The sequence below is a fragment of the Artemia sp. Qi Xiang Cuo genome, chromosome 10, assembly GCF_049724085.1.
Source record: "Artemia sp. Qi Xiang Cuo chromosome 10, ASM4972408v1, whole genome shotgun sequence".
NCBI lineage: Eukaryota > Metazoa > Arthropoda > Branchiopoda > Anostraca > Artemiidae > Artemia > Artemia sp. Qi Xiang Cuo.
The window spans coordinates 60,874,101-60,899,008 of NC_142803.1; the positions used below are offsets into that span (position 1 = coordinate 60,874,101).

The 24,908-nt window shown below is 34.2% G+C and overlaps 1 protein-coding gene across 7 annotated transcripts in view; it reads left to right on the forward strand.

Moving 5' to 3' along the window:
• The first annotated feature begins 1,939 nt into the window (after nt 1–1,939).
• The window catches only part of LOC148947983 (uncharacterized), a 49,810-nt gene continuing 26,841 nt past the window's right edge, over nt 1,940–24,908 (forward strand). Inside the window, exons 1-2 of one of the 7 annotated variants that reach the window (XM_089095626.1) lie at nt 1,940–2,052; nt 10,632–10,767. In XM_089095626.1, the coding sequence (XP_088951752.1) occupies nt 10,725–10,767 (43 nt within the window). In that variant the 5' untranslated portion in view covers nt 1,940–2,052; nt 10,632–10,724. Of the gene's footprint in view, nt 2,187–2,501; nt 2,650–10,631; nt 10,768–24,908 lie in introns of those variants that run through there. The other 6 variants (XM_089095624.1, XM_089095623.1, XM_089095628.1 and 3 more) reach the window with 6 other exon arrangements.

Genomic DNA, 24,908 nt, shown 5'->3' on the forward strand with positions numbered 1-24,908 from the left:
GATCTCCTGGTGCGGAGTAGAAACAAAAATATTATCTTACTCCAAAGCATACTTCAGGAAGACTTAGATGATTTTTCCCTGTTTTTTAAAGCTTTTGGTCTACCAATTTCGGTCCTAAAAACAAAGGCAATAGTGTTTTATAACTAACAGACAACTCCCTCTAAACCCATAGTGACAGACGGGAATAAAATAGCTTATATGCCATCTGTCTGTCTAGTGGTCATTACCCTTGACTGCCGTTTAAAATGGCAACCACATGTGGAGATGTTGAGAATTTCAATCTTAAAGCGACTTATCATCTTAAAGCGACTTGCAGGATCTAAATAAGGATCCTCACCAAAACTGATTATTGATTTTTTTAAACTGTATATTCGCTCAAAAATGGAATATGGCATTCATTTCCTTGTAAATGTTCCTGCAACTATATTCAAAACTTTTTAGACACTCCAAAATTCAGCCATAAGAATTGCATTGGGACTGCATAAACATACTGCAGTAGATAAGCTGAAAGAGCTCTCTGGACTACCTGCTCTGAAAGATAGAGCTACTATGCAGAAAAACCGTTACTTTACAAAAATACAATATTATGGTGATAAACATGCAGTCTTTCCAGCCACTTTTGCAAACTCTAGCAAGCCTCAGCACCATAAGTCTTCTTGGTGTCAATGCCTGAAAGATCATCCAAATTGGAAAAATGAACATGCAGATAGCTACCCTTTTCCGAATTCCCCGCCCTGGGAACTCGAGGCCCCTGAGTGCCCCCGAAGGCTCCAACTGCTCCCGAAGGATAAATCTTTTTATAATGATCGGTTTGTTTGTCAGCTTTTTGCCAATAAAATTTCCTCATTATTCCCCGGACATACTCAAGTTTATACTGATGGCTTAGTAAAGGGAACAAATACAGGAGCAGGGGTCTGCATTCCGTATGTTTCCTTGAATATTTCAGTAACTCTCCCATCCAACGCTTCAATTTTGTCAGCAGAGTTGTTTGCCATTCTAAAAGCACTGGAAGTTATGGTCAACCTTAGACCAGCTTCAAAAAAATTATTAATTCTCACAGATTCTAAGTCTGCCATCCAAATAATCAAAAAAATAAATTATGAGGCTGCTGATTCAGATTTAAAATCTGTTAGAGATTCTCTCCTAAGCCTTAAGAATATGGACACTTCAGTTTGCTTCTACCATATCCCTAGCCATAAAGGACTGACCCACAACATGACAGCTGATAGGCTAGCTAATGAAGGAGCAAATGCGTGCCCCCTTCCAGACTCAAAACTTGGGAACCTTCGAGACATTATAAAACACCGTGGAAAAACAAAGTTCACCCCATTCCTGAATTCCCCATTTCAATCAAGGGAAGATTCGGTGTGGTATTACAGGTTAAAATCTGGATACCTGTTGCTGAATTCTCTTTGATTCCAATGGAATGAATCTCCATCATTCACTGCTCTGTAGGTGGTGTAAAACATCAGTGGAAACCCCCCAACATATCTTTTTTGAGTATTTGGTACTGGCACCACAAATCACTAAGATTAAACTAAGCTGCCAGAAAATGGGTGTTCCAGAATCATTTGATACCATCATCAATTTAAAACTCCATCCTAACACTGAGAGACCAATTTATAACTTGATGATTCAGATCAAGAAGACAACAAGAGAACATTGATAGAATTCTACAGTGCAGAAGAGAGCGAGAATGAGTAGGAACTGGTACTGGTACTAGAAGAGAGCGTACTGGTACCGGCCGGCCTATGGCCTTAAATTGCTGGGCACAGGTAGCTCAGGTACTCGCGCTTCCCACAACCCATCATCAAAATTATGGCTTCAAATGACATGCCTAGTGGAGTGTATTTTAATTTTCAGGTACTGCTTTTACAAAGATATAGAATTACTGCTAACCATTTCAAAAACATAACTGAGCTGAAGAATAAGAAGGATTGAAGATACAAAATCAAAGGGGTGAAAGGACTTCATGGTAGTCCATATACCCGCATACAAATTCTGGAATGGAATGTTGGTTATTACGTAAATAAGCCCAACTGGCCTACGGAAGTATTTTTTAGACTCATAGTACATTCAGGTACTCCAGTCTGACTCAGAGTAGCCTAACAGGAAAGCATTCACATGATGTGTTCATGCATAAATCTCAATCCGGAATATCTGAATGAGTCAGTAGGTGGCCCTAGGTCTACTTTCTTCATCATTTAATACTCTTTGTGTCCTGTCTGCTGCAGTAGATAAATTTGGGTAAAATTCTACTTTTGGCTATCTTGGACAGGGGTTATGTTAGGAAAATGAAACTTTCAGGGATGGGTCTATAGGCTAAATTATGTCCCGGGAAGGTATTTTGAAATACCAACATCCACTCCTTCTCTCTTTAGAGGATCCTGACCTTTAAAAATTTGTGTGTTATAAAAGTGAAACCTTGCAGAATAGATCTTCTGCTTAGATGAAGTACAACAAAAGTGTTTTCAGCTTCTACAACTTTGCTCAATCCCAATTTATAAGGTTTTAAAGATATGCAAATACATTTCCTAAATTTTGAAAAACAATATTTACATGGCTCAAAATTCTACTCAAATAATAGGAATTGTATCTTAGGAACTAGACTAAAGCCAGAGAAAAAGAAACTGATACCTGAAAATTAAGGTAAAATGTTGTTTTGTCAAAATTTTAATAGGTATAGACCTGTCATGTGTGCAAATTTCAGGACCTTCTAGAGAGAGAAGGAGTGGAGGTAGGTACTTCAAAATACCGTCCTGGGCCATACTTCACCCTGTAGACCCATCCCTGAAAGTTTCATTTTCCTAACTTAACCCCTTTCCAAGATAGCCAAAAGTAGCTAAGGTAGAATTTTACCCCTGAATATAACAGTAATTTCCAGTGGAAACTCCTTTTAGAACTTTAGGGTGAAGGTGAAAATTAGCTACCCCTGTAGCATAGGGTGCAGAAGTCCTGCCAAGAGAACCAGGATGTGTAGTAAGAAGAGAGTTCTTTATATCTTGCTTCTGCTGGACAGTATCTGGGCAACTTTACAGCCCAATTGGCTAAATAATATACAGTAAGAAATAAGCTGTTTTTATAAGGGGTCACTAATCTGTACCTTTATGGTCCTATATTCCAAATTTACTGAAATGACTGTTATATTCAGGTAGAGCATTGAATGGTGAATCCCATGGCTTATAAATTTCTTATCTATTTCATAATTGTCCTAAAATCAAAATTTACCCCCTTCTCTGCACCTTTACCAAAATCAGATGTGACTGTTATTTTAGCATTAATTTTCAAAGTGGCATTTGTGAATTAGGTCTCTTGTAATCCAACGTAATTTTCACAAATCAGGCTGTATAAATGATATTAGTAAATTAATGACTCTACACTTACATTTCAAACCTAGAAGAGTTTCTTCATTACTGTGATAATGCATCAGTTCAATTAAAAAGTCTCAAATTTTCCATTGACAATATGTTGGCAAAAGCATGTTTCACTGTAATTCTGAATATTTAGCTTTTGTGATGTCAGATTGTGGAGTCCTTTTCCAACATCTCTTCTAAAAAGTCTGTCTCCAAAGGCCTTCCTCAAGGTGCTGTCCTCAGCTGTTTCCTGTTTTCACTATATTTATGGGATCTTAATTTACCCCATACAAATATTCAGTTTGTAAATGATATAGTCCTGTGGTCTACCTCAAATAATTTTGAACTGGCCCAATCTAAGTTACAAAAGTCGCTTTATGCCTTGTAACATTTCTCCAACAATTCATGCTTACCCACCACCCCATCAAAATCAGCTATAGTACAGTTTCATAATAAGAGAGACTCCCAATCTGCCCTATTAACCCTAAATGGTGTTGTCATCCAAGAGCAACAACACATCAAATATCTAGGCCTCACTCTAGACCAAAAACTAACTTTCAGGCTCCATATTGAAAATGTGAGAATAAAATGCCTCAGAAAAATGTGCATCTTACAAAGGCTACTTCATACGCCTTGGGGTTGCCATGAAAAAACCAATAAATTTCTATAAGACTTATATCAGATAACAGATTGATTATGGACTAATTGTCTATGGCTCATGCTCAAAAACCCTATTAAGCAGTCTGGAGACTGTCCAAAATACCATGAACCATGCCATACTTTGCCTCAGGAATCACACCAAAACCAACTTCCTCCTCAGCAAAAGTGGTCTCACCTCTATTGCTATGTGTAGAGAAAACTTACTTGCCTGCTACTTTACAAAAATTGAAGGTAACAGCTCCCATAGATTACATGATTGGCTAAGAAACCCTAGTACTTTTAGGGGCCTTGCACAGGAATTTGCAACCACCCAAATGACCTTCCCCATACCTTCATCTTCTTTATTTCAAATATACCCCCAGATACCATCCTGGGCTAACCACTACCCAGAAGTGAACCTTATGTTTGTGCCATATATTAAGGCAGATCTTTCCCTTGCCTATTTAAAATCATTATTCCATGAATTTGAGTCTCAGAGATATAACCACCACCTCCCAATTTTTGTGGATGGCTCAAAAATGGAATCTAGGACTGCTTGTGGAGTCCACTTCCCATCTTTATGTATAGCAGCTGCAGAAGGGCTCCAAAATGATGTGAGTATCATGACAGCCAAAATAGCTGCCATCAACATTGCATTGGAAACCATTATAAAGATGCCAAACCCTCCAAGAAACACCCCTCTTATAATTTATTTGGACTCAAAATCAGCCCTTGCCTCAATATCACCAGAGTATTCAGACTACCTGACAATGATACTCATATCTCTACCACTCTTTTACTATTGAACCAACTACATAAACAAGATATATCCACAAAGTTTCAATATATCCCAAGTCCTAAGGGTATTAAAGGAAACCACAAGGCAGATGAAATAGCTAAATCTGCCCTTCAGCTTGAAATAATATCTGGAAGGCCTATCCCAGTGAGAGATATAAGCCATTGGTGCCTAAAAATTTATCTAGCAAACCAAATCCCACCAAACTTTTCTCTATGTGTATCCCAAAAGATTCAAAGATGTACCATAGATTACAATCAAGTGCTACTGGTCTTAACTGCCAAACTTATCATTTCTAAATCACAACCACTCCAATGGTAACCCTGCCTCTTTGCCACCTATGCCAAACCCATGACAAGACCATCAACCATATTCTTTTTGTGTGCCTTGTGGCAACTCTTAACCATAAAAAAGAATGGCTAACTTTATCCACTATATTCAAGTGCCTTAAACTAACCCCTAATAATGACCAACTAACACAAAGCAAACTCTCTTCAATTGATGATGCCAAATTGTTCAAAGCTGTCTTTAACTGCTTGAATATAGGTGGTTTTATCAATGATATATAAATTCTTTTATTAAATAACAATAGACTAATTTTATAGTTGATTTCCCTGGATGCCCCTGACATAATCAGACAATACAAAAAAGGTTAAGTGGATTTTTCCAAAGCCTATAACTGAAGAAGAAGAAGAAAATAACTTAATATTTAGTTTTATGAATTGATGCATGGGTATGCTAGTATTTATCTTTCAAGTTGGGAGCTGTGGTTTCTGGGTGCTGGGTGCTAAAGTATTAATGAATTTGGGTTTTTCGGGTGCTGGGCTTTAAAGTATTGTTGGTTAGAGTGTTGGGTTAAAGTAGCATATAGTGGAAGAACACTCAAAATGTATTAACTACAATTTTCTGCATAATATGAAGTAAGAATTATTTTCTTAACATGTTTCCTTCTCAATAGTTATGCACTAATACCAAGCAAGAGAGTGATGTAATGAAGATGGAGATAATACATAAGGAAATATATTGTTTGAGCTATGTATTTGTACATTAGGGAGTGGGCAAGGGATAAGGTAAACTGAGGAACATTAAGGATTGATAGTATTATAGGATTTCTTGTTATTTTCAGATTATTGTGTTTTCCTATTGAGCAGGCCTAACAACAAAAACACACAAAAAAAAAAAAAAACAAAAAAAAACAGAACAAAAAACTAAAAATTAGACACTGACAATGGTCATTCCAGTGGTGTAATTTTCGTTTTGCTCTGGTACCACTTTCAAGGGCTTTCAGACTTGTTTTGAAAGTTCCAGCAAGTGTATTTACAAAATAACACTTCAGCGTAAAATTAAGACTCATCAAAATAATACAGTATTTATCATTTCTGAATCAGCAACAAATGCTAGTTTTTTCACCAGACTTTTTTTTTTTTTTTAATACAGTACATCTTTAAACTTTTTGTTAATATGCGCTGTTTTGAGCCCATTTCATGATACAAAATGGTATATCTCTGGGAAGCAATTATTATATTTGGAAAGAGTATAAGAAAAGGAATCAAGTGATATATTTACTTTTGACCGAGTTAGAATATAAGAAAAAGGAAAAATTTAAATCACTCTTGTGCATGACCTCTTCTGGACTAGGATAAACAGCAGGGTATGACCCCCAGTGCTTGAACAAACATCTTGATTGAAATGTATCTTTCCTAATTATTGACAACCTGCTCCAAATAGTTGACATGGTTTATATAGGCTTAAGAACCTTGAGTTGCATGGTTGTAAGGACTAGGCTAGGCTAGCTTGGATTGGCTTGTCACAATACCATATCAGAAGACTTTGTTTTTCAACATTCAAATTTAGCCAAACAATAAGGTAAAGTTGCAAAATACTGAATCCAGAAGAAGGCATGCTAGAAGATAAAGGGAGAGAAAGGTATAGATCAACCTACAAAATCAGCTAAACATTATATAAAGAGTTTAGGATTACAGCAAAGGTTCCAACAATTTGAAAGTGCAATTTTTAAACCAGTGTCAAAATTCTCCTTCAAAACAGGACAACTCTGCTTAGTCATGACTTGGAACACCATCTCTTCAAGCCATTGTTATATTTTGAAAATGCAAAACATAGACACTTTACACCCAGATAAGAAAAGAATATTCAATTCAATCAGTTTCCTGTTTTTAACTCAAAATGAGCTCCCAATAATTTTTTAGCTTTGTAATGTTCAAACTGTCATAACTTAATAATTTTTTTTTTTTTTTTTTTTGCAAAAAAGAAGTTCGGGATCAGCACCAATGCATCAAGATACATGTGATCTTCTCTAAAATGTACCCACACTGGCTTTTTCTTGACTAATTAAATAAGAATGACAGCAAATATTATATTGACAAAACTATTTTCCAAGTATCAAATATTCTTCTCTGATGTAGTGGAATACCAGGCCAACTAAAAATGTTCCTTCAGCTGAATTCAAGTGTAGATCTTGGCTTCTATCATGATATTCATTTCTTTTGTGAATATCTTATAGTAACCTTGTCAAAATTTTCAACAGGCCCTCTCAAAATATAGGTGATTATGTCAAAACATCTATGAACATGTAAAACATAAGAAACAATTGTTGAAATTTAATGGTCCTCTGACAAAGACATTGTTGTCAAACTTGTGGGTACTTTCTCAAACGCAAGAGATTTATTCCAGACGATTTATTCCAGAGGTGATTATTATTCCAAACAATATTTCATATGAAAAACGTTTAAAAATGATACAAAACACTAAAAAAATACAATTTAAAAAGGTTTTTAAAATCATAGTTTTGCTGATTTGATGCTAGATGCTAGGATTTTCTATCATTTGAGGAACTGTCACTTGGCCTCATACCATGTTCATATTTTAAAGCATTTGACTTGGTTGATCACAACATCTTAATCTGTTTATCACTGAATAAATTTGAAATAGACCCTCTCTTTGTAAATTTTTTATATATTTTCTTTCAAATAGATCCCAAGTTGTAAAAAACAAAAAAAATCCCTCTGAACCCCTTCCTACCTAGTGTGGAATTCCTCAAGGAACCTTGCTTTTCACTGTGAACAACAAAAAAATCTTTGCTGGATTATTTAAACTGAGAGGAAGTGGGCCAATCCAGATAGCATTTGGAGATGCTATTCTTGAGGTGTATATGCAACACTCTGAAAAAAAGAAAACAGTCATGTGACCTAGGTCACACGATTAAACTCCATATGAATATCGAATTTTGTTCCTATAATTGAGGCAATTTTTTCAGTTTTTCTGCTTCCACTATCTAAATAGTGTTTTATACATTAAACAAAGTTGAAGAGAAGCAAAAAAAATAAAATAAAAAGAATAGGCATGTCAAATGCACCAGGATCTGCTCACAAGCATTCCCCAAGTACGTCAAAACATATTGAACTGGGTTCCGACTTACATTGATAAAAGGTAATTTTTTTTTTTGTTCTGGCAAATTTGTTGGTGAAAATGCTTCAATTTCAGAAAATTGGAGTTTTTTACCTTTTTCTGATGAAACTTTAAATTTCTAATCAAGCAGTTAGATTCCTGGATGTTTTTGCTACACAATGAAACCCTTTAAATTTACCATCCTAGAGTAAAAAAGGTGGTTTTTTTTTTTTTTTTTTTTTTTTTTTTTTTTTTTTTTTTTTTTTTTTACAAAAACTCAAATCATTGATGCCTTTACCCTAAATCAGGCCAATTGGAGCAGAGGATGTTATTTGTTTTTGATTATAGCATATAACATATTCCTCTGGAAAATTTTTTCCTGGAAAATTATTCCCAAATGTAAAATTGAGGAGGCAAAGGGAAACTAGGATAAATAATGAACCCACAAAAGTGTTTGATTGTATATTACCTATTTTGAAGAAGAGTTTGTGTGTTGTTTAGGGAGTGTGAGGGGGGAGGTGGTCAGATGCTTCAAAAAGTGCACTTTGATGCCAAAACATCCTAACTCTCATATTCAGACAAATACAGTGTGAGTTCTAGGGGGAGGGGGGAGCTTTGAATTAAAACCTAATTTTTATAAATGTCTTGGCTTATTTACAGTCTATGCCTTTATTATTGGTGAAAGAGAAAGGTAGTAATATTGCTTGTAACCCAAAGATTCTAAAAAGCCACCAAAGGTCAGTTCCCTTTTGAGGAAGAAGAAGTAAAGGTAGGTGCTTCAAAATACCTTCCTGGGAAATCATTAATGCTCTGGATATATTCCTACGAGTTTAGCTGAACTAAACTAAAAAATATCAAGCCCCTAAAAAAGAGTCTTACATATAACATGGTAAGTTAGTGGTTGGCTTCTACAGAAGGAAATATTGTATAATTCTAAAAACAAATTGAAAAAAGTTTTAAAGACTTAGGTTATTTATATTATTATTTTAGCATATCACTTCATTTTACCCAATTTTAATACATAGCCAAAATTATATATTTCTGTTTCCTTCTGGAGAAACCCACTACTAAACTAGTACCCAAAAAATTGGCCGTTTTTCACTCATCAATGTGCTAAGATCTTACATCTCTTGTCAGAAAATGCTTAAAAGTGAAATCTTTGAACTAAGATCTTACATCTTTTGTCGTTTATGCAAACGTCTTTCATCATTTTGCTCTCTGATCAGCGGCCTGAGAACAATGATGAGTATATCATCAAAGTTCTCTCATCATTGTTCTATATAGCAGAAAGATGGTGTCTTTCACACTTTTTTGCTAACATCAGTGAGCTGTAAGATCTTAGAACAAAAATGAGCTAAAAAACGATAATCTTTGCAGAAAGATGCAAGATCTTAGTGCTAAAAAACGGCCCTATTTACCATCCTCTCATTATGACTTAAGATAAATATAGCATGGGTTCTAAGAGGGGAGAGGGGGGGCGGTAGAAATCAATCTATATTCTATCTTGATTTCTGAGCTTATCTATGGTCTGTGCAATGCCTTTATTATTGGTGAAAGAGGGGGGGGGGGGGTAATAGTACTCCTTCTACTACAAAAATCTGTTTCTATCAATTATAAAATATTATATTGACAAGTCTAACAGCACAAAGAAGAAAAGGGCAAGATAGGGCATCTTGAGCCTTGCTATAATGTTTTTTCAACTTAAAAACTTGGGGTTTGACTTCATGTTTATTAGATTAAGTTAAAGTATAATAATATCATAAGGCTTGTCAAGTTATACAAGTGAGAATAATTCTGTGCTTCATATTTTAATGACTGCGCGCACATCGAGTGTTTTTGTTCACTCTGTTCCTCCCCTCCTAATTCAAAATTTGAGGTCTAACTGACATACACCTGTCAAATTCACAAGGACTGGGTTTTATCAGTGATGGTAGCAATTATTATTTTTGGAAAGAGAATTGCATGGAGAAATGTGGGATAGTAGGCCTAGTTTTTTTTATTATTGTAGTTATTTCATTAAAGAAATCTTCTATACAAATATCTTGTTCCTTGTTGAGTTCAGTGGTTTGTATTTGTTCTGAAAAGTTCTTTTTGAAGTGTCTTCTATCATAACCCAAAACCGAATGTTATGTTCAGCAATGCAATATTTGTTCCTTAAAATTTTTACCAATAGATATCTTACTAATTTAATCTCTTGAAAGGTGTTCCGCCCTTTTATTCTGTTTTACTTTTTATGCTCGACAGCTGTGTCGTTTTTCAAAGTAAGCATATTTTTTATACTTAACAGTAAGTCTGTTTTCTGTGCTAATGTCATCTTTTTGCTTCATTCTGTTCAGTTCTAGAGAGTTTTCTTTTACGGTATGTTTGTTTTCGTATGTTCCTTCCTGTTTTTAGAATCCTAGAGCTATTCAATTATAGTTCTTCTAACTGTTTTCCAGGTTTCAATATAGTATTCAGTTCTGCTAATTATTCTGAGCCTGAACATTTGAAATTACCCGGAAAAGTAGTGTTTTTGACTTCAATGGTAAAGCATGGATACAAGTGACCTCTCCAAGTCTGCTGATATTAAGCAAGGTAGTATATGTTTCTGGTAAATAATCCATATAATTTTCAATTTGTTTTTGCTATTTTTTCTAGAAAGCTACTTCCAAAAAAGAAGTTTAATTTGGAGAATCACCTACGAAAACCATGATAGAGGTTAGGTTACCTTCTATAGAGGTTTAAAGCTCATATCTACAAGTCTGTGATATTTTGTATTTTTCGCCAGAAGAAAGATCACAGAACTGTTTTTTTTATATATATTTATTCACACTGGTAACTGCATTGAATAATTAGTCCTAAAAGATTAGGGCAGGCTCATTTCAACGGAAATTAAAGGCTTAGCGCCCTTTTTAAGTGACCAAAAATATTGGAGGGCAACTAACCCCCCTCTCACGCCGCTTGAGATAACTTGTGAGTTTTATTTTTCACTTTTTTATTTGGTTTTGGTTTGGCCTTAAATGTCTTATTACTTTTTTCCCCTTGACAAACTTCATATGGAAAGCATGATCATAGAGACTTCAGAGGAGGCTCATTGATTTGAAATCGAAAATTGTGGTGTCTGTTTTAGAAGAAGCAATTGGATGGTAACCAGGCCCTCTTCCTTGCCTTTTTTTTCTTTCTGCTGCTCACTCCTCGCAACCTGCAAAGAGATTTCATCATAATTTTGATGTAGCCATTTTGTTTTAAGAATTTGAAAGGTCTGTTGAAAGTGCCTTCGAGGGTTACATAACCCCCAAAAACCTTTGACGATGACTGTTAATAACTTGTTAATAAATGAAAATGATGAAAATACCTTCGAGGGCTACATAACCCCCAAAAACCTGTTACGATGACTGTTGATAAATTGTTAATAAATGAAAATGTTGAAAATGCCTTCGAGGGTTACATAACCTCAAAACCTGTGACGATGACCGTTAATAAATTGTTAATAAATTAAAATGTTGAAAATGCCTTCGAGGGTCACATAATCCCCAAAAATTTGTGACGATGACTGTTAATAAATGAAAATGTTGAAAATGCCTTCGAGGGTTACATAACCCCCAAAAACCTGTTACGATGACTGTTGATAAATGAAAATGTTTAAAATGCCTTCGAGGGTTACATAGCCCCCAAAAACCTAGGACGATGACTGTTAATAACTTGTTAATAAATGAAAATGTTTAAAATGCCTTCGAGGGTTAAATAACCCCAAAAACCTGTGACGATGACTGTTAATAAATTGTTAATAAATGAAAATGTTGAAAATGCCTTCGAGGGTTACATAACCCCCAAAAACCTGGGACGATGACTGTTAATAACTTGTTAATAAATGAAAATGTTGAAAATGCCTTCGAGGGTTACATAACCCCCAAAAACCTGTGACAATGACTGTTAACAAATTGTTATTAAATGAAAATGTTGAAAATGCCTTCGAGGGTTACATAACCCCCAAAAACCTATGACGATGACTGTTAATAAATTTTTAATAAATGAAAATGTTGAAAATGCCTTCGAGGGTTACATAACCCCCAAAAACCTGGGACGATGACTGTTAATAACTTGTTAATTAATGAAAATGTTGAAAATGCCTTCAAGGGTTACATAACCCTAAAAACCTGTGACGATGACTATTAATAAATGAAAATACCTTCGAGGGTTACATAACCCCCAAAAACCTGGGACGATGACTGTTAATAACTTGTTAATAAATGAAAATGTTGAAAATTCCTTCGAGGGTTACATAACCCACAAAAACCTGTGACGATGACTGTTAATATATTGTTGTTAAATGAAAATGCCTTCGAGGGTTACATAACCCCCAAAAACCTGTGACGATGACTGTTAATAAATTTTTATTACATGAAAATGTTGAAAATGCCTTCGAGGGTTACATAACCCCCAAAAACCTGTGACGATGACTGTTAATACATTTTTGTTAAATTAAAATGTTGAAAATGCCTTCGAGGGTTACATAACCCCCCAAAACCTTTGACGATGACTGTTGATAAATTGTTAATAAATGAAAATGTTGAAAATGCATTTGAGGGTTACATAACCCCCAAAAACGCGCGACGATGACTGTTAATAACTTGTTAATGAATGAAAATGTTTAAAATGCCTTCGAGGGTTACATAACCCCCAAAAACCTGTGACGATGACTGTTAATAAATTGTTAATACATGAAAATGTTGAAAATGCCTTCGAGGGTTACATAACCCCCAAAAACCTGTGACGATGACTGTTAATACATTGTTGTTAAATTAAAATGTTGAAAATGCCTTCGAGGGTTACATAACCCCCCAAAACCTTTGACGATGACTGTTGATAAATTGTTAATAAATGAAAATGTTGAAAATGCATTTGAGGGTTACATAACCCCCAAAAACGCGCGACTATGACTGTTAATAACTTGTTAATAAATGAAAATGTTGAAAATGCCTTCGAGGGTTACATAACCCCCAAAAACCTGGGACGATGACTGTTAATAACTGGTTAATAAATGAAAATGTTGAAAATGTCTTCGAGGGTTACATAACCCCAAAAAACCTGTGACGATGACTGTTAATATGTTGTTGTTAAATGAAAATGTTGGAAATGCCTTCGAGGGTTACATAACCCCAAAAACCTGTGACGATGACTGTTAATATATTGTTGTTAAATGAAAATGTTGAAAATGGCTTCGAGGGTTACATAAACCCCAAAAACCTGTGACGATGACTATCAATAAATTGTTAATAAATGAAAATGTTGAAAATGCCTTCGAGGGTTACATACCCCCAGAAAACTTGTGACGATGACTGTTAATAAATTGTTGTTAAATTAAAATGTTGAAAATGCCTTTGAGGGATACATAACCCCCAAAAACCTGTGACGATGACAGTTAATAAATTGTTAATAAATGAAAATGTTGAAAATGCATTCGAGGGCTACATAACCCACAAAAAATTGTGCCGATGACTGTTAATAACTTGTTAATAAATGAAAATGTTTAAAATGCCTTCGAGGGTTACATAACCCCAAAAACCTGTGACGATGACTGTTAATAAATTGTTAATAAATGAAAATGTTGAAAATGCATTCGAGGGTTACATAACCCCCAAAAACTTGTGACGATGACTGTTAATAACTTGTTAATAAATGAAAATGTTTAAAATGCCTTCGAGGGTTACATAACCCCAAAAACCTGTGACGATGACTGTTAATAAATTGTTGATAAATTAAAATGTTGAAAATGCATTCTAGGGTTACATAACCCCCCAAAACCTGTGACGATGACTGTTAATAAATTGTTAATAAATGAAAATGTTGAAAATGCATTCAAGGGTTACATAACCCCCAAAAACCTGTGACGATGACTGTTAATAACTTGTTAATAAATGAAAATGTTTAAAATGCCTTCGAGGGTTACATAACCCCAAAAACCTGTGACTATGACTATTAATAAATTTTTAATAATTGAAAATGTTGGAATTTACTTCGATGGTTACAAAACCCCAAAAACCTGTGACGATGACTGTTAATAAATTGTTAATAAATGAAAATGTTGGAAATGCCTTCGAGGGTTACATAACCCCCAAAAACCTGTGACGATGACTTTTAATATATTGTTGTTAAATGAAAATGTTGAAAATGCCTTCGAGGGTTACATAACCCCCAAAAACCTGTGACGATGACTTTTAATAACTTTTTAATAAATGAAAATGTTTAAAATGCCTTCGAGGGTTAAATAGCCCCAAAAACCTGTGACGATGACTATTAATAAATTGTTAATAAATGAAAATGTTTAAAATGCCTTCGAGGGTTACATAACCCCAAAAACCTGCGATGGTGACAGTTAATAAATTGTTAGTAAATGAAAGTGTTAAAAATGCCTTCGAGGGTTACATAACCCCCCAAAAACATGTGACGATGACTGTTAATATATTGTTGTTAAATGAAACTGTTGAAAATGCCTTCGAGGGTTACATAACCCCCAAAAACCTGTGACGATGACTGTTAATAAATGAAAATGTTGAAAATGCCTTCGAGGTATAAATACCCCCCAAAAACCTGTGACGATGACTGTTAATATAGTGGTTTTAAATGAAATTGTTGAAAATGCCTTCGAGGGTTACATAACCCCCAAAAAACATGGGACGATGACTGTTAATAAATTTTTGTTAATTGAAAATGTTGAAAATGCCTTCAAGGGTTACATAACCCCCCAAAAACCTGTGACGATGACTTTTAATATCTTCTTATTAAATTAAAATGTTGGAAATGCATTCGAGGGTTACATAACCCCCAAAAACCTCTGACGATGACTGTTAATATATTGTTGTTAAATTAAAATGTTTAAAATGCCTTCGAAGGTTACATAACCCCCCAAAACCTGTGACGATGACTGTTAATAACTTCTTAATAAATGAAAATGTTTAAAATGCATTCGAGGGTCACATAACCCCCAAAAACCTGGGACGATGACTGTTAATAAATTGTTAATAAATTAAAATGTTGAAAATGCCTTCGAGGGTCACATAATCCCCAAAAATCTGTGACGATGACTGTTAATAAATTTTTAATAAATGAAAATGTTGAAAATGCCTTCGAGGGTTACATAAACCCCAAAAACCTGTGACGATGACTATCAATAAATTGTTAATAAATGAAAATGTTGTAAATGCCTTCGAGGGTTACATACCCCCATAAAACTTGTGACGATGACTGTTAATAAATTGTTTTTAAATTAAAATGTTGAAAATGCCTTTGAGGGATACATAACCCCCCAAAACCTGTGACGATGACAGTTAATAAATTGTTAATAAATGAAAATGTTGAAAATGCATTCGAGGGTTACATAACCCACAAAAAATTGTGCCGATGACTGTTAATAACTTGTTAATAAATGAAAATATTTAAAATGCCTTCGAGGGTTACATACCCCCAAAAACCTGTGACGATGACTGTTAATAAATTGTTAATAAATGAAAATGTTGAAAATGCATTCGAGGGTTACATAACCCCCAAAAACTTGTGACGATGACTGTTAATAACTTGTTAATAAATGAAAATGTTTAAAATGCCTTCGAGGGTTACATAACCCCAAAAACCTGTGACGATGACTGTTAATAAATTGTTAATAAATTAAAATGTTGAAAATGCATTCTAGGGTTACATAACCCCCCAAAACCTGTGACGATGACTGTTAATAAATTGTTAATAAATGAAAATGTTGAAAATGCCTTCTAGGGTTACATAACCCCCAAAAACCTGTGACGATGACTTTTAATAACTTCTTAATAAATGAAAATGTTTAAAATGCCTTCGAGGGTTACATAACCCCAAAAACCTGTGACGATGACTATTAAAAAATTGTTAATAAATGAAAATGTTTGAAATGCCTTCGAGGGTTACATAACCCCCAAAAACCTGTGACGATGACTGTTAATATATTGTTGTTAAATGAAAATGTTGAAAATGCCTTCGAGGGTTACATAACCCCCAAAAACCTGTGACGATGACTTTTAATAACTTCTTAATAAATGAAAATGTTTAAAATGCCTTCGAGGGTTACATAACCCCAAAAACCTGTGACGATGACTATTAATAAATTGTTAATAAATGAAAATGTTTAAAATGCCTTCGAGGGTTACATAACCCCAAAAACCTGCGATGATGACTGTTAATAAATTGTTAGTAAATGAAAGTGTTAAAAATGCCTTCGAGGGTTACATAACCCCCCAAAAACCTGTGACGATGACTGTTAATAAATTGTTTTTAAATGAAAATTTTGAAAATGCCTTCGAGGGTTACATAACCCCCAAAAACCTGTGACGATGACTGTTAATAAATGAAAATGTTGAAAATGACTACGAGGGATACATAACCCCCCAAAACCTGTGACGATGACGGTTAATATATTGTTGTTAAATGAAATTGTTGAAAATGCCTTCGAGGGTTACATAACCCCCCAAAAACATGTAACAATGAGTTTTAAAAAATTGTTAATAAATGAAACTGTTGAAAATGCCTTCGAGGGTTACATAACCCCCAAAAACCTGTTACGATGACTTTTAATAAATTGTTTTTAAATGAAAATGTTGAAAATGCCTTCGAGGGTTACATAACCCCCAAAAACCTGTGACGATGACTTTTAATAAATTGTTAATAAATGAAAATGTTGAAAATGCCTTCGAGGGTCACATAACCCCCAAAAACCTGGGACGATGACTGTTAACAACTTGTTAATAAATGAAAATGTTGAAAATGCCTTCGAGGGTTACATAACCCCCCAAAACCTGTGACGATGACTGTTAATAAATTGTTAATAAATGAAAATGTTGAAAATGCATTCGAGGGTTACATAACCCCCAAAAACCTGTGACGATGACTTTTAGTACATTGTTGTTAAATTAAAATGTTGAAAATGCCTTCGAGGGTTACATAACCCCGCAAAACCTGTGACGATGACTGTTAATAAATTAAAATGTTGAAAATGCCTTCGAGGGTCACATAATCCCCAAAAATCTGTGACGATGACTGTTAATAAATTGTTAATAAATGAAAATGTTGAAAATGCCTTCGAGGGTTACATAACCCCCAAAAACCTGTTACGATGACTGTTGATAAATTGTTGATAAATGAAAATGTTTAAAATGCCTTCGAGGGTTACATAGCCCCCAAAAACCTGGGACGATGACTGTTAATAACTTGTTAATAAATGAAAATGTTTAAAATGACTTTGAGGGTTACATAACCCCAAAAACCTGTGACGATGACTGTTAATAAATTGTTAATAAATGAAAATGTTGAAAATGCCTTCGAGGGTTACATAACCCCCAAAAACCTGGGACGATGACTGTTAATAACTTGTTAATAAATGAAAATGTTGAAAATGCCTTCGAGGGTTACATAACCCCCAAAAACCTCTGATGATGACTGTTAATATATTGTTTTTAAATGAAAATGTTGAAAATGCCTTCGAGGGTTACATAACCCCCAAAAACCTGTGACAATGACTGTTAACAAATTGTTATTAAATGAAAATGCCTTCGAGGGCTACATAACCCCCAAAAACCTGTGACGAAGACTGTTAATAAATTTTTAATAAATGAAAATGTTGAAAATGCCTTCGAGGGTTACATAACCCCCAAAAACCTGGGACGATGACTGTCAATAACTTGCTAATAAATAAAAATGTTGAAAATGCCTTCGAGGGTTACATAACCCTAAAACCCTGTGACGATGACTGTTAATAAATTGTTAATAAATGAAAATGTTGAAAATGCCTTCGAGGGTTACATAACCCCCTAAAACCTGGGACGATGACTGTTAATAACTTGTTAATAAATGAAAATGTTGAAAATGCCTTTGAGAATTACATAACCCCCCAAACCCTGTGACGATGACTTTTAATAAATTGTTAATAAATGAAAATGTTGAAAATGCCTTCGAGGGTTAAATAACCCTAAAAACCTGTGACGATGACTGTTAATAAATTGTTAATAAATGAAAATGTTGAAAATACCTTCGAGGGTTACATAACCCACAAAAAACCTGTGACGATGACTGTTAATAAATTGTTGTTAAATGAAAATGTTGAAAATGCCTTCGAGGGTTACATAACCCCCAAAAACCTTAGACGATGACTGTTAATAAATTGTTATTAAATGAAAATATTGAAAATGCCTTCGAGGGTTACATAACCCCCAAAAACCTGTGACAATGACTATTAATAAATTGTTATTACATGAAAAAGTTGAAAATGCCTTCGAGGGTTACATAACCCCCAAAAACCTGTGACGATGACTGTTCATACATTGTTGTTAAATTAAAATGTTGAAATTGCCTTCGAGGGTTACATAAACCCCAAAAACCTTTGACGATGACTGTTGATAAATTGTTAATAAATGAAAATGTTTAAAATGCCTTCGAGGGTTACATAACCCCCAAAAACCTGGGACGATGACTTAATAACTGGTTAATAAATGAAAATGTTGAAAATGTCTTCGAGGGTTACATAACCCCAAAAAACCTTTGACGATGACTGTTAATATGTTGTTGTTAAATGAAAATGTTGAAAATGCCTTCGAGGGTTACATAACCCCCAAAAACCTGTGACGATGACTGTTAATATATTGTTGTTAAATGAAAATGTTGAAAATGGCTTCGAGGGTTACATAAACCCCAAAACCCTGTGACGATGACTATTAATAAATTGTTAATAAATGAAAATGTTGAAAGTGACTTCGAGGGTTACATAACCCCCAAAAACCTGTGACGATGACTGTTAATACATTGTTGTTAAATTAAAATGTTGAAAATGCCTTCGAGGGTTACATAACACCCCAAAAGCTGTGACGATGACTTTTAATAAATTGTTAATAAATGAAAATGTTGAAAATGCATTCGAGGGTTACATAACCCCCAAAATCCTGTGACGAAGACTGTTAATAAATTTTTAATAAATGAAAATGTTGAAAATGCCTTCGAGGGTTACATAACCCCCAAAAACCTGGGACGATGACTGTCAATAACTTGCTAATAAATAAAAATGTTGAAAATGCCTTCGAGGGTTACATAACCCTAAAACCCTGTGACGATGACTGTTAATAAATTGTTAATAAATGAAAATGTTGAAAATGCCTTCGAGGGTTACATAACCCCCAAAAACCTGTGACGATGACTGTTAATAACTTGTTAATAAATGAAAATGTTGAAAATGCCTTTGAGAATTACATAACCCCCCAAAACCTGTGACGATGACTTTTAATAAATTGTTAATAAATGAAAATGTTGAAAATGCCTTCGAGGGTTAAATAACCCTAAAAACCTGTGACGATGACTGTTAATAAATTGTTAATAAATGAAAATGTTGAAAATACCTTCGAGGGTTACATAACCCACAAAAAACCTGTGACGATGACTGTTAATATATTGTTTTTAAATGAAAATGTTGAAAATGCCTTCGAGGGTTACATAACCCCCAAAAACCTTAGACGATGACTGTTAATAAATTGTTATTAAATGAAAATATTGAAAATGCCTTCGAGGGTTACATAACCCCCAAAAACCTGTGACAATGACTATTAATAAATTGTTATTAAATGAAAAAGTTGAAAATGCCTTCGAGGGTTACATAACCCCCAAAAACCTGTGACGATGACTGTTCATACATTGTTGTTAAATTAAAATGTTTAAATTGCCTTCGAGGGTTACATAATCCCCCAAAACCTGTGACGATGACTGTTGATAAAGTGTTAATAAATGAAAATGTTTAAAATGCCTTCGAGGGTTACATAACCCCCAAAAACCTGGGACGATGACTTAATAACTGGTTAATAAATGAAAATGTTGAAAATGTCTTCGAGGGTTACATAACCCCCTAAAACCTGTGACGATGACTTTTAATAAATTGTTAATAAATGAAAATGTTGAAAATGCATTCGAGGGTTACATAACCCCCAAAAACCTGTGACGATGACTGTTAATATGTTGTTGTTAAATGAAATTGTTGAAAATGCCTTCGAGGGTTACATAACCCCCAAAAACCTGTGACGATGACTGTTAATATATTGTTGTTAAATGAAAATGTTGAAAATGCCTTCGAGGGTTACATAACCCCCAAAACCCTGTGACGATGACTATCAATAAATTGTTAATAAATGAAAATGTTGAAAGTGCCTTCGAGGGTTACATACCCCCCAAAAACCTGTGACGATGACTGTTAATACATTGTTGTTAAATTAAAATGTTGAAAATGACTTCGAGGGTTACATAACCCCCTAAAAGCTGTGACGATGACTGTTAATAAATTGTTAATAAATGAAAATGTTGAAAATGCATTCGAGGGTTACATAACCCCCAAAAACCTGTGACGATGACTGTTAATGACTTGTTAATACATGAAAATATTTAAAATGCCTTCGAGGGTTACATAACCCCAAAAACCTGTGACGATGACTGTTAATAAATTGTTAATAAATGAAAATTTTGAAAATGTATTCGAGGGTTACATAACCCCCAAAAACTTGTGACGATGACTGTTAATAACTTGTTAGTAAGTGAAAATGTTTAAAATGCCTTCGAGGGTTACATAACCCCAAAAACCTGTGACGTTGCCTGTTAATAACTTGTTAATAAATGAAAATGATGAAAATACCTTCGAGGGCTACATAACCCCCAAAAACCTGTTACGATGACTGTTAATAAATTGTTAATAAATGAAAATGTTGAAAATGCCTTCGAGGGTTACATAACCTCAAAAACCTGTGACGATGACCGTTAATAAATTGTTAATAAATTAAAATGTTGAAAATGCCTTAAAGGGTCACATAATCCCCAAAAATCTGTGACGATGACTGTTAATAAATTGTTAATAAATTAAAATGTTGAAAATGCCTTCGAGGGTTACATAACCCCCAAAAACCTGTTACGATGACTGTTGATAAATTGTTGATAAATGAAAATGTTTAAAATGCCTTCGAGGGTTACATAGCCCCCAAAAACCTGGGACGATGACTGTTAATAACTTGTTAATAAATGAAAATGTTTAAAATGCCTTCGAGGGTTACATAACCCCCCAAAAAACTGTGACGATGACTGTTAATAAATTTTTAATAAATGAAAATGTTGAAAATGCCTTCAAGGGTTACATAACCCCCAAAAACCTGTGACGATGACTGTTAATAACTTGTTAATGAATGAAAATGTTGAAAATGCCTTCGAGGGTTACATAACCCCCAAAAACCTGTGATGATGACTGTTAATATATTGTTGTTAAATGAAAATGTTGAAAATGCCTTCGAGGGTTACATAACCCCCAAAAACCTGTGACAATGACTGTTAACAAATTGTTATTAAATGAAAATTTTGAAAATGCATTCGAGGGTTACATAACCCCCAAAAACCTGTGACGATGACTGTTAATAACTTGTTAATAAATGAAAATATTTAAAATACCTTCGAGGGTTACATAACCCCAAAAACCTGTGACGATGACTGTTAATAAATTGTTAATAAATGAAAATTTTGAAAATGCATTCGAGGGTTACATAACCTCCAAAAACTTGTGACGATGACTGTTAATAACTTGGGTTACATAACCCCCAAAAACCTGGGACGATGACTGTTAATAGCTTGTTAATAAATGAAAATGTTGAAAATGCCTTCAAGGGTTACATAACCCCCAAAAACCTGTGATGATGACTGTTAATATATTGTTGTTAAATGAAAATTTTGAAAATGCCTTCGAGGGTTACATAACCCCCAAAAACCTGTGACAATGACTGTTATCAAATTGTTAATAAATGAAAATTTTGAAAATGCCTTCGAGGGTTACATAACCTCCAAAAACCTGGGACGATGACTGTTAATAGCTTGTTAATAAATGAAAATGTTGAAAATGCCTTCAAGGGTTACATAACCCCCAAAAACCTGTGATGATGACCGTTAATATATTGTTGTTAAATGAAAATTTTGAAAATTTCTTCGAGGGTTACATAACACCCAAAAACCTGTGACAATGACTATTAATAAATTGTTATTAAATGAAAATGTTGAAAATGCCTTCGAGGGTTACATAACCCCCAAAAACCTGTGACGATGACTGTTAATAAATTGTTATTAAATGAAAATGTTGAAAATAACTTCGTGGGTTACATAACCCCCAAAAACCTGTGACAATGGCTATTAATAAATTGTTATTACATGAAAATGTTGAAAATGCCTTCGAGGGTTACATAACCCCCAAAAACCTGTGACGATGACTGTTAATAAATTGTTAATAAATGAAAATGTTGAAAATGCCTTCGAGGGTTACATAACCCCCAAAAACCTGGGACGATGACTGTTAATAACTGGTTAATAAATGAAAATGTTGAAAATGCCTTCGAGGGTTACATAACCCCCAAAAACCTGTGACGATGACTGTTAATAAATTCTTAATAAATGAAAATGTTGAAAATGCCTTCGAGGGTTACATAACCCCCAAAAACCTGTGACGATGACTGTTAATACTTTGTTATTAAATTAAAATGTTGAAAATGCCTTCGAGGGTTACATAACCCCCCAAAACCTGTGACGATGACTGTTAATAAATTGTTAATAAATGAAAATGTTGAAAATGCATTCGAGGATTACATAACCCCCAAAAACCTGTGACGATGACTGTTAATACATTGTTGTTAAATTAAAATGTTGAAAATGCCTTCGAGGGTTACATAATCCCCAAAAATCAGTGACGATGACTGTTAATAAGTTGTTAATAAATGAAAATGTTGAAAATGCCTTCGAGGGTTATATAACCCCCAAAAACCTGTTACGATGACTGTTGATAAATTGTTGATAAATGAAAATGTTTAAAATGCCTTCGAGAGTTACATAGCCCCCAAAAACCTGGGACGATGACTGTTAATAACTTGTTAATAAATGAAAATGTTTAAAATGCCTTTGAGGGTTAAATAACCCCAAAAACCTGTGACGATGACTGTTAATAAATTGTTAATAAATGAAAATGTTGAAAATGCCTTCGAGGGTTACATAACCCCCAAAAACCTGGGACGATGACTGTTAATAGCTTGTTAATAAATGAAAATGTTGAAAATGCCTTCAAGGGTTACATAACCCCCAAAAACCTGTGATGATGACTGTTAATATATTGTTGTTAAATGAAAATCTTGAAAATGCCTTCGAGGGTTACATAACCCCCAAAAACCTGTGACAATGACTGTTAACAAATTGTTATTAAATGAAAATGTTGAAAATGCCATCGAGGGTTACATAACCCCAAAAACCTGTGACGATGACTGTTAATAAATTTTTAATAAATGAAAATGTTGAAAATGCCTTGGAGGGTTACATAACCCCCAAAAGTTAGGACGATGACTGTTAATAACTTGTTAATAAATGAAAATGCCTTCGAGGGTTACATAACCCTTAAAACCTGTGACGATGACTGTTAATAAATTGTTAATAAATGAAAATGTTGAAAATACCTTCGAGGGTTACATAACCCCCAAAAACCTGGGACGATGACTGTTAATAACTGGTTAATAAATGAAAATGTTGAAAATGTCTTCGAGGGTTACATAACCCCCCAAAACCTGTGACGATGACTTTAAATAAATTGTTAATAAATGAAAATGTTGAAAATGCCATAACCCTAAAAACACAGGTTTTTAGGGTTACATAACCCTAAAAACCTGTGACGATGACTGTTAATAAATTGTTAATAAATGAAAATGTTGAAAATACCTTCGAGGGTACCATAACCCCCAAAAACCTGGGACGATTACTGTTAATAACTTGTTAATAAATGAAAATGTTGAAAACGACTTCGAGGGTTACATAACCCCCCAAAACCTGTGACGATGACTTAATAAATTGTTAATAAATGAAAATGTTGAAAATGCCTTCGAGGGTTACATAATCCTAAAAACCTGTGACGATGACTGTTAATAAATTGTTTATAAATGAAAATGTTGAAAATATCTTCGAGGGTTACATAACCCACAAAAACCTGTGACGATGACTGTTAATATATTGTTGTTAAATGAAAATGTTCCAAAAACCTGGGACGATGACTGTTAATAACTGGTTAATAAATGAAAATGTTGAAAATGTCTTCGAGGGTTACATAACCCCAAAAAACCTGTGACGATGACTGTTAATATGTTCTTGTTAAATGAAAATGATGAAAATGCCTTCGAGGGTTACATAACCCCCAAAAACCTGTGACGATGACTGTTAATATATTGTTTTTAAATGAAAATGTTGAAAATGTCTGAGGGTTACATAACCCCCAAAAACCTGTGACGATGACTGTTAATAACTTGTTAATAAATGAAAATGTTGAAAATGCCTTCGAGGGTTACATAACCCCCAAAAACCTGTGATGATGACTGTTAATATATTGTTGTTAAATTAAAATGTTGAAAATGCCTTCGAGGGTTACATAACCCCCTAAAACCTGTGACGATGACTTAATAAATTGTTAATAAATGAAAAAGTTGAAAATGCATTCGAGACTTATATAACCCCCAAAAACTTGCGACGATGACTGTTAATAACTTGTCAATAAATGAAAATATTTAAAATGCCTTCGAGGGTTACATAACCCCAAAAACCTGTGACGATGACTGTTAATAAATGAAAATGTTGAAAATGCCTTCGAGGGTTACATAACCCCCAAAAACCTGTGACGATGACTGTTAATA